Source organism: Perca flavescens, chromosome 5, assembly GCF_004354835.1.
Source record: "Perca flavescens isolate YP-PL-M2 chromosome 5, PFLA_1.0, whole genome shotgun sequence".
NCBI lineage: Eukaryota > Metazoa > Chordata > Actinopteri > Perciformes > Percidae > Perca > Perca flavescens.
This window is the reverse complement of record NC_041335.1, coordinates 22,295,688-22,311,014: the sequence shown is the minus strand read 5'-3', so window position 1 is coordinate 22,311,014 and position 15,327 is coordinate 22,295,688. Positions and strand designations below refer to the sequence as shown.

Below are 15,327 nucleotides of genomic sequence, written 5' to 3'. Positions count from 1 at the left end.
TGAATGCACATAATTGTTGTAAAAGTTTGCTGCTGAAAAGAGACAGCCTGTTTAGCTCAACTTCAACATGGCTGACACTTGCCTCGCATCGGGTAGTGACAGTCACACCCCCTATGGGCAGGTTGAAAACATGCGGAACTTGCTGGCTGTAGTCCACAGACTCTGGGCAAAAATGCCTCCGATGACTTTGGCTTTTTTCCAGACCCAATATACAGAGAAATCTAGTCTCAGGGGGACATGAGGGAGGGAAGCACGGTCATTCGAAAATACTACCGGGTTTCTACTGATAGAAAGCTTAATGCTAATCGGTGAATTATCCCTTTAAGATTGCCCGTATTTTCATTTCCGGTCAAATGGCCTTTTCAACAGGAGTGATAGGGGCACTACTATGACCGCATCAAAATCACTATTTTTAAAACACTAAGAAGGTTCGACACAACATGAAACTTTGCTTGAAGTATCACCAGGGGTAGAAAGGTTTTGAACAACTCACTTTAGCAGTTTGTTTTTCCGCTTGCCGCCATCTTGCCAGTCAAAAAGCAGCAATCTCCGAATGCAACGTAACAGGGAGGAGAGTAAAGATGGAAAGCTCCTAAAGCTTAGTTCCATATAAATGCACCAATAATTTGTTGTTTTGTCATTAGTGAAAAACAATATTGACCTTGTAGTTGAAAAAGGAGCCTCATATAAGAATGACATGTCCTCCTATGGAGTTCGTTCATTCGCATTTGGAGATTGACACTTTTTGACTGGCAAGATGGCAGCGAGCGGAAAAACAAACTGCTAAAGTGAGTTGTTCAAACCCTCTTTTTAGTAAACTCTGTGTACACAAACAATTTTCTCAATGCTCGAGTTCATGTGTAGAGCCCCTGGTGATTCTTCGAGCAAAGTTTCATGTTGTGTCGAGCATCCTTAAAAAAAAAAATAGTGATTTTGATGCGATCATAGTAGTGCCCCTAGCACTCCCATTCAAAAGGCCATTTGACCAAAAATGAAAATACGCGCCATCTTAAAAGTGGCACTTACGTCCTAATTATGCTTTTAAAAGGTTTGACTCTGGTACATTGACAAAAAGACCCTAGGTTGCATTTTGGCAAGAGTTACGCTTTAAGAGTAAAAAAAAAAATAACCCTGTAGCTGTTCAGAGACAGCTTACTTTGCCAGGGTTTTCTCTATACAAATGACTCGTTGCAAAGAAATGAAAAGCAACAAGCGCAACAGGTACAGTTACAAGATGAGAAGCCAACTCCCATTGGTGCCATTTGAAAAGTCACGGACGAGTAATCATGCATGAGAAAAGCAAGAAAAGCTCATCAAGGGATTCAATGAAGTGGCAAAACCTTTTACTTTATAGTGAGACACCCATGTATGAGATGAGCAATGATGAGAAAAGCAGAAACCTCCCAAAATTTCTGGCACATCTCACTTTAGCTGATGCAATTGCAGCTCAAGGTTGAACAGGGCAAATAAATCTAAAGAGATTTAGACTACAAAGAAAAAAAGGATAATGATCATTAGGATATCAAACTTTAAATAAATGCACAAAATTACGATAGATACACACACACACACACACACACACACACACACACACACACACACACACACACACACACACACACACACACACACACACACACACACACACACACACACACACACACACAGGGTTGGGTACTGAAACCCGGTTCCACTATGGAACCGGTTCCTACGCAAACGGTAGTATTCAGACCGGATTAGAATGCAAATTTTGCACTGCACGTGATCGCTAGTAAACATATTACACTTCCTCTGCTAGTCTATCGTTCAGGACAAGACCGTGTAGCCTGGTGGTGGGGGAGGCGGGACAGTCTCCCCAAATTGTCTGCCCTTTCAAACTCCTACCTGGGTGTGTACAGCCCTCTTGGACACTATCGGAGATAGTTCTCTCCTGTGCAGGACATGCCATAAGTCAGGAGAGGTGTAGTATCTTGCCAGAGAAGGCAAATATAGTCATTTTTCTGCAAAAGAACTGCTAAAGTTTGAAGCTGGTTGGCTAACCAATATGGTATTTGGTATTGGTATTTTGGTATTGGTATTATGTAATTTTTCTGTTTTTCAAGAATCAGTTTAGGAATCAATTAGGAATCGGAATCATTTTACAAATTACCGGTTCGGCATCGGAATCGTAAAAATCCAAACGGTACCCAACACTATACATAGGTCATATTCCAGTAAATATGGCCAAATATTTCCAACATCTATGATCGCTGTAATTAGTCATTACTTCTCGTTGAAAAGTCTGTAATAAAAAGATTTTCCTTCTAAAGGGGATATCCAGATTGATCCATGGAGTACATTAGCTAGGCAGTTAACTGCGTGACCACATTCTTTCACAGGCAAAAGAGGAGACTGAAACCTCGCTCAATACAGTATCATTGATCTTCGTGGGGATGGTCTGACATGTCTTTGGCTGCACTAGTAATTGCTAACTAATGGGGTGATAATAAAGCAGTGTTTTGCACTGCCACATTTTGTTCTGTTATTACTTTAAAGCCACTTCAGCAAGGTCATGTTGAATTACCTTGTCTCTATTCTCATTTATTTAACTTAAAATTCAGCAAGGCAGGCTATTAATACAGAAACAAATGGTTGAAAATTAACTGTTTTGATAATCAATTAGTTATTTAAGTCAAACAAAAATCCCAAACACTTACTGGTCCCAGCTTGTTAGATGTGAGGGTGTACTTTCTCCTGGTTTTACTTCATTGTTTTTACCATTTTTTTTTTAAATGTTATAAACTAAAACGATAATCTTTTGATAAAACATGATAATAAGGAAGGCTGAAGGCTATTTATAGAGACAGACCTTTATTCTTAATCTTGTATGTTAACTAAGAATACTTTATACATTTATAAAACACACTCATGTTTTCTTTTATTTTCCCATTAATGTGTTGATTAGTTGTTGCTGCTGCTCTCTGCTTTTAAAGCAAACTCAACATTTCCTCCACCTGTTTCAGAGGGAAGCCCTCTAGCAGTTCAGTAGCTATTAATGTTTCCCCGGAGAGCTTTTAATGGGAAATAGCAAGACGTGTTGAGTTCCAAATGCTCACTCTAATCAGTGTGATGCCAACAAGGAAAACAACTTCCCTACTTACTCTCCATCATCACTAGTCAGTGCAGCACACACGGCTGAAATGTGTCCTAGTTCAGAGCGTGGTGGCAGTGATACAGGACATAGTGGTAGTCTAACAATTTAGCAAAGGCAAGGCAGTTGGCATTCTAATTAGGGAATTTGCTGCTCCAGTTTAGCAGTGATGGAGCGGGGTTCTTTATCAGGCAGGCCAGGCCACACACCTGGCACGCTGCAACACCATACAAAGCCAAATTCTTCTCAATGGCCCACATCACCCTACTGCTCTCCATGGACTAAATAAATGAATCACCGAATGTTCTGGTGAAAACCAGCCAAAGATAATGACTGACCAGTTTGATGAAAAAGAGTAAAAAAACAAAACAAAGTTGATTTCCTCTGATGTTTTTCATTAAAATATGTAAATAAATGCAAGAGTGTTTCTCCACTTATTTTGTGTTCAGCGTTCAATTCTGACCTGTGACCAAACCTTCTCCTCACTTCTACTGAACTCATCTTTTCTACACATCCTTCCTTCTTGGATTCTGTGCTTCCAACTCCATCTGTCAACCTCTAACCCTACATTGCCTTATCTGTCCACTTATTTCCTTAATTATTAAAGTATTGTAATTTAAAGGGTTGTCTTTTATTTCCCTCCATCTTCTCTCGATCTTACACCTTCTCCCCTCCCTCAGTCCATCATTAATCCAGACACTTACACACATGGGAGCTGATCAGTGTGCACTCATACTTGAAAGCTCTTCAATCATGTTAAGGACTGTGACTGGGATGCTGGTCCCACTGTCAGACTTCTATGAGTGTGTAAATGCACTTGTGTTTTTAAATCAACTTTTATTTTATTTTCATTTTTACTAGGTTTATTGTCCTTGCTTGTAGAAACAGATGAATGCTCCATAAAATGTTTCAGCATTGTCGCCGGTTAGCTCAGTTGGTAGAGCGGGCGCACATATGCAGAGGTTTATTACTCGACGCAGAAGGTCCGGGGTTTGAGTCCGACCTGTGACGGTTTTCCTACATGTCTTCTCCCCCCTTTCTCTTCCATTTCATAGCTCAGCTTTCCTCTACAATAAAAGGCAGAAATGCCCCGAAAAAAGATAAAAAAAAAAAAATGTTTCAGCATTGTTGCGGTTGAGTCACAGTGACAACCCCTTCCCACACACCTAAAATTGGATTTAAAAAAAAAACACAGTTTGCCAACGCTGGGCTTTTGCATGCCTTGGCTGCAGACGTTGTTTTTGTCACCTTCAAGCCCCCTTTAATTGACTGTGATTTATCTAAAATTTAACCGGTTTAGCTTTTCTGTTCAGATCTAGATAAAAAGTAGCCTGGTCCTACCAGACTCTCGTACATTTCATTTCTGCAGAGAGTCTGGCCACTCTCCATTGAGTGTTTAAGTGTTAACTTCATGAAGGCGAGTACTCTGTTGAAGTTTAAAACTATTGGATCTGCCCAGAGCCACTCTGGTAGCCTGGCTCCGCCCTCCTACGTACTGCCTGGTAGGAGCAGGCTCACAAGAGGGGAGATGACAACAACAACTATCCGATTAGCATCGCTAGCGTTCGCCTTAGCCAACTCCTTCACAACTAATGGAGCGAGCTGGAAAATCAAGCTGTTCCCGAACTCCATAGGGAGGAGGGCCACAACATCATCGCCAACAAAACTCAGCAAAGACTGTTCTTGCTTGGGCTTTAACTTCTGGATATATTTCTCCGCCGCCATTACAGAACTACAACTCAAACTAGCGCACGTCACAACCTCAACGTCATCGTTTTCAGCCACTCCCTCTGTTCGCTGATTGGACCGCCAAAGATTTGGTCGGAGAAAACCCAAGAATATACCACAAACCCAGACGGAGTACTTATGGAAAATGAAAATTGAGCGAAGTACGTAGGAGGGCAGAGCCAGGCTAGATAAAAAGGGCCTCTCTTATCTTTTCATGCATCCATATCAAAAGCTCCTCAGAGCACACCTCCAGTGAATATTATTATTATTTTACAATTTGTCACTTCATCTTCAATCATTTTGTTGCCATCACTTCTTAAACCATTCATTTTCTTCCAACAACTGCTTCCCTTTTTCTCGATTCTCTTCATATCCTTCCCCCTCCGTTTTATCCATCCGTGATGGTCTTTGTAAGTCCCTTGCTCTTCTGTGTCTCATGGATTCCCTATGCACACAATAAGTGATGAAATGCTCCAGTAACCAGATCAGGCTACAGTAGTGTTCATATTAGTCTGACTCACTCGTTATGTGCAAAAGCACCAAAATCAATACTGTTCCTCATAACACTGAAGGCCACACTGTGTGAGTGTGAATGTGTGTGTGTGTGTGGTGACAGCAAGTGAGGTGTCCCGATGCTCCAGGCCTGTGATAAATCATCCAGCCACTTCCATTCAATCTGCCACCACTCACAGCTGCCTACAGACCCAGAGTAGTGGCCCTTATGCCTTAAAGCTACTGCAAAGCCACAAATGTGATGTTTGCAAGCTACACTTTCCAGAAGTGATAATAAAACTACGAAAATGAATACCATGTCCATGAATTGCATCAACTTTCTGTCCTCATTTAGCTTCTGTGATTTGAAAGTATTTGATCATACTCTATAATGCTGGTTCGTTTTTTTTTTTTTTTTTTATTTATTTAAAAGGGACAGTGCACATTAATGTGAGTACAATGTCCAACATGTAAATGTGCCAGATTTAGCCGTACCGGCTAATTTTCATCTGCAGTCCCTTTTAGTCCCTTGTTAATGTATATGTTAATGCTAAACGCCATGAAGTGGGGAAACAAATTCAAACCCATTTGCACACACATAGACACAATGAAATCGCATGTTAGCTCACCCAGCAAAGCTGACATGTTCTGGAAAATTCTGAGCAGCTCCGGGGTGATGGCTGGGCTGTTCTCCAAAGTCACCAACCTGCATAATGAGAGGGAGGAAATAAGAAAAACAGGCACAAGGGAAAGTAAAAGGAAAGGAAAAGAGAGAATGAGACGGAGAGAATAAAACAGAAAATGGGGGTGAGTTGTGAGAAAGGAGTACAGAAGATATAGATTAAAAGGTGGCAAAATAAAATGGAAAGAAAAGTGGGTGTAAAAAGAAGGAGGCAGAGGAAAGGTTAATGGTTAATGGTTTTATGTAAAGAAAAATATACATACAAAGTATACATATAAAGAAACATGTCACATAAATCCTACGATTGTTTGAATAATCAGTGAGTACAGTGACAACAGTTTTACACATTTGTAGGGCTGAAACGATTCCTCAAATAACTCAAATAATTCGATGACTAAAAATCCTTGAGGCAAAATGATTTGCCTCGAAGCTTTCTTTTATCAACGTTGTATCGCTCACAGTGTTTCCGCACGGATGGTTATTACTGTTGCACACCGGGCTGACGCTGCAGGCGATACATGCCATAAAGACTGATGGCAGCGTAAATAGTGAGGGGCTAAGAGAAGAGACAGGCTGGAGAAAACGACAGAAAGTGTACAAAGTTTGGAATCAGTTCAAACGTAATTAAAACGAAAACTCTGTACAGTGTGTTTACTCCAAAATCAAACTAGCTTACTACAATAATATCACGACGTCAATAGAAAACATGGAGTCTAACTTAATCATCCATTCCACGAAGCGGACCCGACAAAAGTAAATCACAGAGTCGTATGGACGATGAAACTACACCAAACAACAACTACCAAAAACAAAGACAAGAAAATACGTAGTGGTGACCACAATTTGATCTCTAGAGCCGACTTGTTGACTATCCCTTCCGAAAAACAGCTGATTGTTGCGCACCATTTTCTCTCACTCTCTCTCTTCACGGAGAAACAGCTGATCAACGATCTACTAGCATAAGTGTAACAGAGCTGTGTGACTTTGTAATCAAATATCAATGAAAATAGTTTGAGTATAACTAATATTTACATATAGGCCTATATACAGATCGGTCTCAGGTTGAAACTTGTAGTTCCGAAAGGTAAGTTGCACAACTTAAGGTAATGTTTATGTATGTTTAATGTATGCCTGAGTTTGAAGTTGTGATTGCATTTCAGAAAATGTTTTCTTTAAAAACAATGTAATATGGCACTTAAATGCACTTAATGTTTAGTTTTTTGAGAGATGATATTGTAAGCAATGTAGGCAATACAAATGTTGCTTTTTCCAAAAATTAAACTATTGTATATTATTGCTCTTCAATAAAACAAAAGTATTTCTTATCCGATTAATCGATGGAATAATCAGCAGAATACTCGATTACTAAAATAATAGATAGCTGCAGCCCTACACATTTGTTTCTAAAATAGAAGAGAAGGGTTTCATGGCTCTCAGTCAGCACCACAAAGGTGTAACCGGGGATTTCCACTGGAAGCGTAACGGCTGCGGACCGGCTCCGCGGCGTGTCTGCTGCGTGCTCCGCCGTCCGTCAATACCCACCGGGTCCGGATTTGTTGCGGAACGGCTGCGGCCGTGACTGACAGCTGTAGTCACGAGGACCCACAAGTTCTCGCGAATTCACGTAGAATAGAACCACAAAACCAACAACAGTTTGTTTCCATCCAGAGGAGTAGAGGGGAAACGACTCTGTGCTGTGTTTTCAAGGTGTAGTGCAGGGAAATATGATCCGCCGTGAGCACGGTGTATTTTATTTTGAAAATTAACCGGATATTTATTTCGCTTCTGTGCTCGACATCCTGTCCCGCACTATCTGCCGTGTGCTGAATTGCTGCGGAGCTCTTCGTCGTCCGTCAAAAATAGAAGCTCTGCGCATCTGCTGCGGAGGGGTGCGGACTGACGGAACTGGGACGGAGTAGGGACGCAGGCGTTCCGCAGTCAGTGGAAATACACACACTGACTTTAATGGAAACCTAATGACTCCGTCGACGTTCCGGAGACGTTCCACATCCAGTGGAAATTGCCGGTAATGGTTATGGACGACACCCCAGACAATTGCCCATCTATGCCATATGTTAAAACTGCTCAGGACCGCACAGTACAAGTCCTGCACTCAAATGTTTACTTAGGTTGTTTTCACACCTGAGCAGTTTGGTCTGTTTTAACCATTTCAACTGTGTGACATTTGTTTACAATGTTTGGTGCGATTGACCATGTGCAGTTTGAACGCAAACCGAACCAAAAGTAAAATGCAACAATGTTGCAACTTCACCATCAAATCGCACCGAGTTCACCGAACTATAGGTGTGAAAGCGCCCTTAAAATAAAAAATAGTAGTGATAGACCTATAATCGGCCCAGGCCGATTACCGGCCCGTTTTTTGGCAGTTTGCAGATTATCTGTATCGGTGCGTTATAGTGCCAATATAATTAAAAAGTGCGCTACTTTGGCTCGGCTACAGATCTGCGTCAGTCCCCCGGCTTCGGTTTCGCTCACCACTGAGTTTGACTTAATGTCCCGCCCACAACACTATCTGACTATCTTTTACTGTGTATTATCTTGAAAGTTTCAAAAATTTTAAATAATTGCTTAAAGCTTTTAAACAAAGTGTTGTCTAAATCTGGGCGGCAAAGTCACCAGATGACAAAATTTTCTGAACATAGCCATACTGAGAAATACAGAGAGAGTTGTGTGGAGTGGATAGTCTTAATTAGCTTTGTAGCAACTTATTTGGCAATGGCTTGAATGTAATGTTCTCTGTCAGGTAAAGGTAGTAGTACAATGTTTTCCTCCGAAGTAGAAGTACACAGTAAGTCAGTAGTATACAGTTAGGTTGCATATTAAGTGCTTTGAGGAAGAGCCCTGCATTTCAGCCCCAGTCCGACAGGGCCAGACTTATTTACCACCTTTGGGACGGGCTTCAGGTCTTAGCTCACACGAATATTGGGCCTGTATCAGGCTTCTCCTTTTTGTTTTAGACATCCAATAAATTAAAAGAAACTATGAGAGGTGCAGCGCTGGTGGAAACAACACAAGACCATGCTACCGCGACTGTCGAGACTGGCTCGCACGGTGTTTAGTGTCCCCACCAGATGCAGCAGCCGCGACTGCGAGCGTGTCTTCAGCACAGCTAGAAAATGTATAGAAGACAGGAGGACTGGAATAAAATCCTCGACTGTGAATGCTGTGTTTTTCGTTCGGGGTTGGACTTTGGGATTGGCCATATTCTGTGGTGAAGCCTTTAATGGCTAATAAGCTGCCTTGCGGTGCTCTACTTTGAGGGCCTTCTGTAAGTTATTTCGGGGTACAATGGTTCTGGAGAAAGCTGCAAGCAGCAATACAGGAGGCCAAGCAATTGGCCTGTTTTGAACAGGCACTGGACTAGTAGAAAAAAACAAACATAGAATGATACTGAGAGACCCACAGAGTGGCAGGAAAATCAGCTGATAAAAGCAAAAGAAAATGACATTGATTTTGTAAACAAAACAAACAAACAGGGCATGACTGTTTACCAGGCAGTATAAAAGACACAAAAGAGACATAAGACTGTGGCTTTGTACTACAAGCACAGGCAGCACGCTGGACATTGCAGCTCTCCACAGACAGGGAAATCATCTTCTACTAAAGCAAACTTTTTTGCGGTTGTAACGCAATTGCAAAAGTGAGCATATTGTTTTGCAGCAGATTCTTAAGATCGGAATTAGCAGTGGCCAAAACAATTACATAAATGCAAGATTGTGAGGCACCATGAATTCTCAACAGCTTCATCACCCACCTAGAGTGGTTGTCTGTAAAAATGTGAATTATAACATGATGTCACTGTGAGCCCATTTACCACTACTTAACCTTTTTATTTATCCCGGTGAGTCAATTGAGAACAAATTCTCATTTGCAACGACGAGCTGTCACATTCAAACAGGTACACATTCATACCTGGAAGCTGCCACAGTCTGATCTGCTGGCCACTGAGCAGCTCCACTGGAGCGGTTGGGGTTAAGGGCCTTGCTCAAGGGCACCTCATTTATTTTTATAAACGTCTGCATTGGGGATTTTCTTTATATAACGTGTAAATGTGTAGTGTATATGCATGTGGAGCATGTGTGTCCATACCAAAGCTCTAGTCCATCCTCCAGCAAATACACATGTGGCGGCTGGGAAACATCGGTGCTCAGCTGGATGACAGGAAGAAGGAAAGGGTACAGATTCTTAGACTCTGCCCCCAGGCCCTGTGAGAACACACAGATACAGAAAGTCAATGCCAAATTAGGAAAACCTGACAGAATTCAGGGGCTTTGAGAACGATACTTTATGTGCTATGGCTTAATGGGTTTCTTGCCGAAAATCTGAGCAGAGTGGAGCGGGGAGAATTTCCGCTTCTCATGGAGCTGTTCGTTCCCTCCGCTCCCCTGCTTTAAAGCCACTCCACTCAATATCGCTCTGCGCTGAACTCCACTCAAATCAATCACCGCTCGCTCCAAAAAAAAAACTGTTTTGAATTTATCGGATGAAAAGCGCCCACCCTCCCTTCATGCCCGAAGCTCCACCAGCTAAAAGGGAGGAGGGGCGGGCGGCGTTCATCCACTGTGCTGCAGTAACACAGAGACGGGCTGGGGCATGCTTCAAACTCATAGTGTGAGCGTTACCGAAGCAATATTGGAGCGAGAGATAAGGCAACGCTCCTCTCTGCTCAATCCTCTCTGCTCATTTCAAAACCCTCCTGCTCGTGCTCCTCACTAGAGATGGCCCGATACCACTTTTTTGCTTCCAGATACCGATTCCGATACCTGAACTTGCGTATCAGCCGATACAGAGTACCGATCCGATACCAGAGTGTCATATATTTCATTATGTTTTAACAGCTGTATACTACTATCCCTGTATGGATGTGATATGATTTCTATCTTTGCTGTCGGTCTGGCTCAGGTTAAACTCTTTGTGAAACATAAACAAACACAAACAATGAATGCCCCAAAACTTTCTTTTATTCTCCAGTTTGACAGTCAGTTATAACGGAAAAAGAACATAAATAAACTACTTTAATGTAGATTTTCTTTAGGGCTTTATTACGTGGTATCGGATTGGTGCATAAACTCCAGTACTTCCCGATACCGATACCAGCGTTTTAGGCAGTATCGGAGCCTGTCGGTATCGGAACATCTCTACTCCTCATTAGCTCACTCTCCGCTTAGATGCTCTGTTGTGGGCCCACGGTGCAAGAGCATAACTTCTTATATATTAATATATAATTTATAATATAATAAATATAAGATGCATGTAGCAGAGTAAGCACGCTGCAGGCCATGTGCAACTGTTCCCACTTTCAATAACAAGGAGGTGTCAAATAGTGGCCTTTTGTGGTAACACTTTACTTGAAGGTATCTACATAAGAGTGACATGACACTGTCATAAACACATGACACAATCATGACACATGAACCCCAACTCTAACCCTAACTTGTCATGATAAAAACCAAATGACACTTACTAAAAGAAGTGTTAGGTCATAAACTTTTATGACTTGTTTATAATGTTTATGACACGTTCATGACGTTCATGTCACTGTTATGTAGATACCTTCATGTAAACAAGTGTATATTATATTGTGTATTAAGTAAATAAGTGTACTTATGTTTGGCTGCAATTTAAGTGCCTTACGGTGAAAGAGTCATTTTATGGCTCTTTTAAAACAGAATGTGCCAATTTACTAACTGGTTCAGAAAAGGCTCAGGTAAAACTGCACAATCTGACTCAATGTCCATTTAGTTGTCGTACACATTTTACAGACATACACATTTCAGGTGGCAAGGGGTGAGTTGGAAATGATGAAATTTTCCTTTGGAAAGAATTGCTCTTTAAAGTGTAATGGCCACACCCATCTGTTACACACGAACATGCATTGGACATAAGTATGTGCCTATTAGTATAAGATGAGGAAGAGGAATGAGCAGCTGGGCATTGTGTCATATTGACTTCAACAGTACCACATGGCTTTTAACTCATGGAGGACAGTCAAGGACAGTGCAGCTGGAAACACAGTTGAAGACTTAAAAACCAAAATCAATTTAAAAAATCCATTATATCGAACACAATGGTATATTTTACTACATTGGTTTCCTACATTGAGGTTGAAAGCCAGAATAAAATGTATGTATTCCCCTCCAGCACACCTTGATATATACTCAGCCTTAAATGATTATTAGAAGTCTCTCTTTTTGGAATAATCTCCAGTCATCCAGTACTTTGTGTGCTGGATGTACAGTGACCATTTGCGATTTGAATTCTGCTTCCCTGCTAATATTTATCTATGGGTAAAGTAAACAATGATGAACAGTACACATCTTTCTGCTTTGCCTATACTGCTACTCCATCTCTAATTTGTGTAGGTGAGCTCCAGCCCTGTTGTTGAATTTAACTAACTATAATGTTCTATTATTCTATATTAATTGTATCTGTAATATCTGTATTATTACTGGCACAAAGACTATATCCATTTGGCTACATACAGTATACTCTACAAAGTTTTAACTCATTATCTAAAGCTTCATAGCTTACAATAGACCAAGTTGTTTTGTGTAGAACAGCAACTCTTAATTTGAAATAGTTTTCTTGGAACTAGTCTGAACCAAGAAGTAAGTCTAGAACTTCAACCCCAATTATTTTTTTATTTTGTCAGGATTATATTGTATATATTAAAATCTACAATAGAATGTGGTTACACAATTTGCTAATCCAAGTCCCTTCAGCTGTAGGCCTTCAGTGGCTCCCACAGTGTGTGTCTATCACTGAGCGTTTCATCTGTGAAGTAATGCAGCTTCAGGCACATAGGGGTCCAAATCTTTCTGCAGGCTGAGACAGGCAGGTTCAATGCTGTGGGGAATGTAGCTTCTTTCTCAGGCTATTTTCTTCCTAACTTCAGTTAGTGATAAACCGGATTAATATTGAGGCAAATTATTGCAAATAAAATATACTAGTTACCCTACAAACAACAGAATCTTTACATTGCACTTGATGGGTAATCTGAGGTTTAAACCATTTGTTTGCTTATTGTGTGAGCAGTTGAATCTGAGAATAACAAAGTAGGAAAGACATACGGAGCCTCTCTCCAAGTTAGTGGAGTCATCATTTCTGGCAGGTGAGGGCAAGGTCAAAAAAATTAAATAAAACTTGGTGTCACAGTAACCCAGCCATTTGGGGAAATGCACCTGACCCAAGTCTCCCTAACAGACATTTCTGAACTCCGCCTCAACAACATGTGGCCAGACAAGTAAAACCACACATATTGCCAAATCCACTGAACAGTACCACTTGTCATGCTGCAGAACCTATAAATAAATAAACAATAAACTATACATTAAAGGAGCTATTTAACTCACCGAACCATTAATTAAGTTAAACCTCCCTGTCAAGTTGTATTCGATGTCCATATATTTTTGTTAAGGTTTTGCTTATTCCAATAGTTTTGGTAATGGACTATTTTCTTGTGATCCCGGGAGAGATTAGTCCAGGCTTGATGCAAAATCATGATGAGCAGCCAAATTTGTGCAATGAATCAAAATCATGTGAGTGTTGAGTTTGGTAAGGCAGCTGATTCAGGCAGTACATTTCTATCTGACAGCAGCCATATGAAAAGACTGGCACAAACATCTAGGCTTAAGCTGCTCAACAGCTCTGTTGTGTAGTCTAGTAATGCCTTAAATTGTACCCCATTCACAGATGATTATAAATACCTTTTTTTTGTTTTTATTGTTCTTCTAATCAACGTGTTTGGTGTTTTACAGCCATTAGCTGAATGGCATTTATATTTAAGTAGTTGATATTTATTGGAGTTTATAGTAACACAATGATGTTTGATTTTGTTTTATTATTGTATTTAAGTCAGGTGGCAAATGTAACACACACACACACACACACACACACACACACACACACACACACACACACACACACACACACACACACACACACACACACACACACACACACACACACACACACACACACACACACACACACACACACACACACCACTGTCTGCTGGTGGTGCATAACAATAATACACTTGCCGAATTCTGCTTGGCTGACAAGGATGCTTCCATGCATGAACACTGAGCATGTGTGGGCCTTCTTCAACATGACAAACATTGGAAGTTGGGGATGCACCATACCTGTACCAGGTGAATGAGTGTAGTGAGGATGGCACATCGCAGCATGTTGTGTTCTTCAGATTGCTTCCAGAGCAGGGGCAGGTACTGCACCAGACAGCCTACGTATGGCCGAATCTGAAGCACAAGAAAATGAAAAATAAGATGCAAAACACATACTGTGAGCTTCAACCTGTATCTTCCACAACAACTAAACTATTGTACTACTATCAAACTTATGTAAGAGTCTGTTGTTGATGATGCAGATGATACAAGTCTTATTTGTGAGCAGTGACAGGACAATGGTGTTCTCTGAATTGTTCCAGTCCAAGCAAAGTAGTATATCCATCAAATACCTAAACACACTTAATAACCACTTAAGCTTCCCAGCAGAGCAAGCTTATTTGGCCTGAAATTGTGTTAAAGGTCCCATGACATGGCGCTCTTTGGATGCTTTTATATAGACCTTAGTGGTCCCCTAATACTGTATCTGAAGTCTCTTTCCTGAAATTCAGCCTTGGTGCAGAATTACAGCCACTAGAGCCAGTCCCACAATGAGCTGTCCTTAGTATGTGCCATTTCTGTGTCTCTAACTATTGAGGAGGAGAGAGGGGGGGCAAGGTGGAGGGTGGGGGTGTGGCCTTGACCAACTGCCACTTTGCTCGTTTGAAAGCCATGATATCTCTCTCTCATGGGTGGGCCAAATTCTCTGGGCGGGCAAAGCAGAGAAAGGAGAGGTAACCGTAAGATTCCAGATTGGCCCATCTGAGCTTTCATTTTCTCAAAGGCAGAGCAGGATACCCAGGGCTTGGTTTACACCTCTCGCCAGTTCTGGCTACTGGGGGACCATAGACAGGCTGGGGGAACGCATACTAATGTTAAAAAACCTCATAAAATGAAATTTTCATGCCATGGGACCTTTAACATTCAGTAAAAATAAGTGAGCAACTGTGCTGTTAATGTAACACTCCCCCTCAAAACTTTTACCTTTAATTTGTTTGCGCAACAAGGATCACTCCATGTCTGACCCTAACCCTTTCCGACGGGGAACTCAAGCCGCTATCTATGCGCTCTTCAAAACCACGGACTCCATTAACAGAAACCAGTACATCGCAGAAAAAGGGAGTTGCTGTTCAACCGCTGCCTTGATCGGT

At 41.3% G+C, this 15,327-nt stretch overlaps 1 protein-coding gene across 3 annotated transcripts in view; it reads right to left on the bottom strand.

Annotated features, from left to right (window-relative positions):
• Positions 1-15,327, bottom strand: part of ipo11 (importin 11) — a 146,384-nt gene that overhangs the window by 55,827 nt on the left and 75,230 nt on the right. For all 3 annotated transcript variants that reach the window (XM_028577849.1, XM_028577851.1, XM_028577850.1), the window contains 3 exons: positions 14,198-14,311; positions 10,143-10,258; positions 5,980-6,056 (listed from right to left, as the gene is read on the bottom strand). In XM_028577849.1, the coding sequence (XP_028433650.1) occupies positions 5,980-6,056; positions 10,143-10,258; positions 14,198-14,311 (307 nt within the window). The remainder of the gene's footprint in view (positions 1-5,979; positions 6,057-10,142; positions 10,259-14,197; positions 14,312-15,327) is intronic.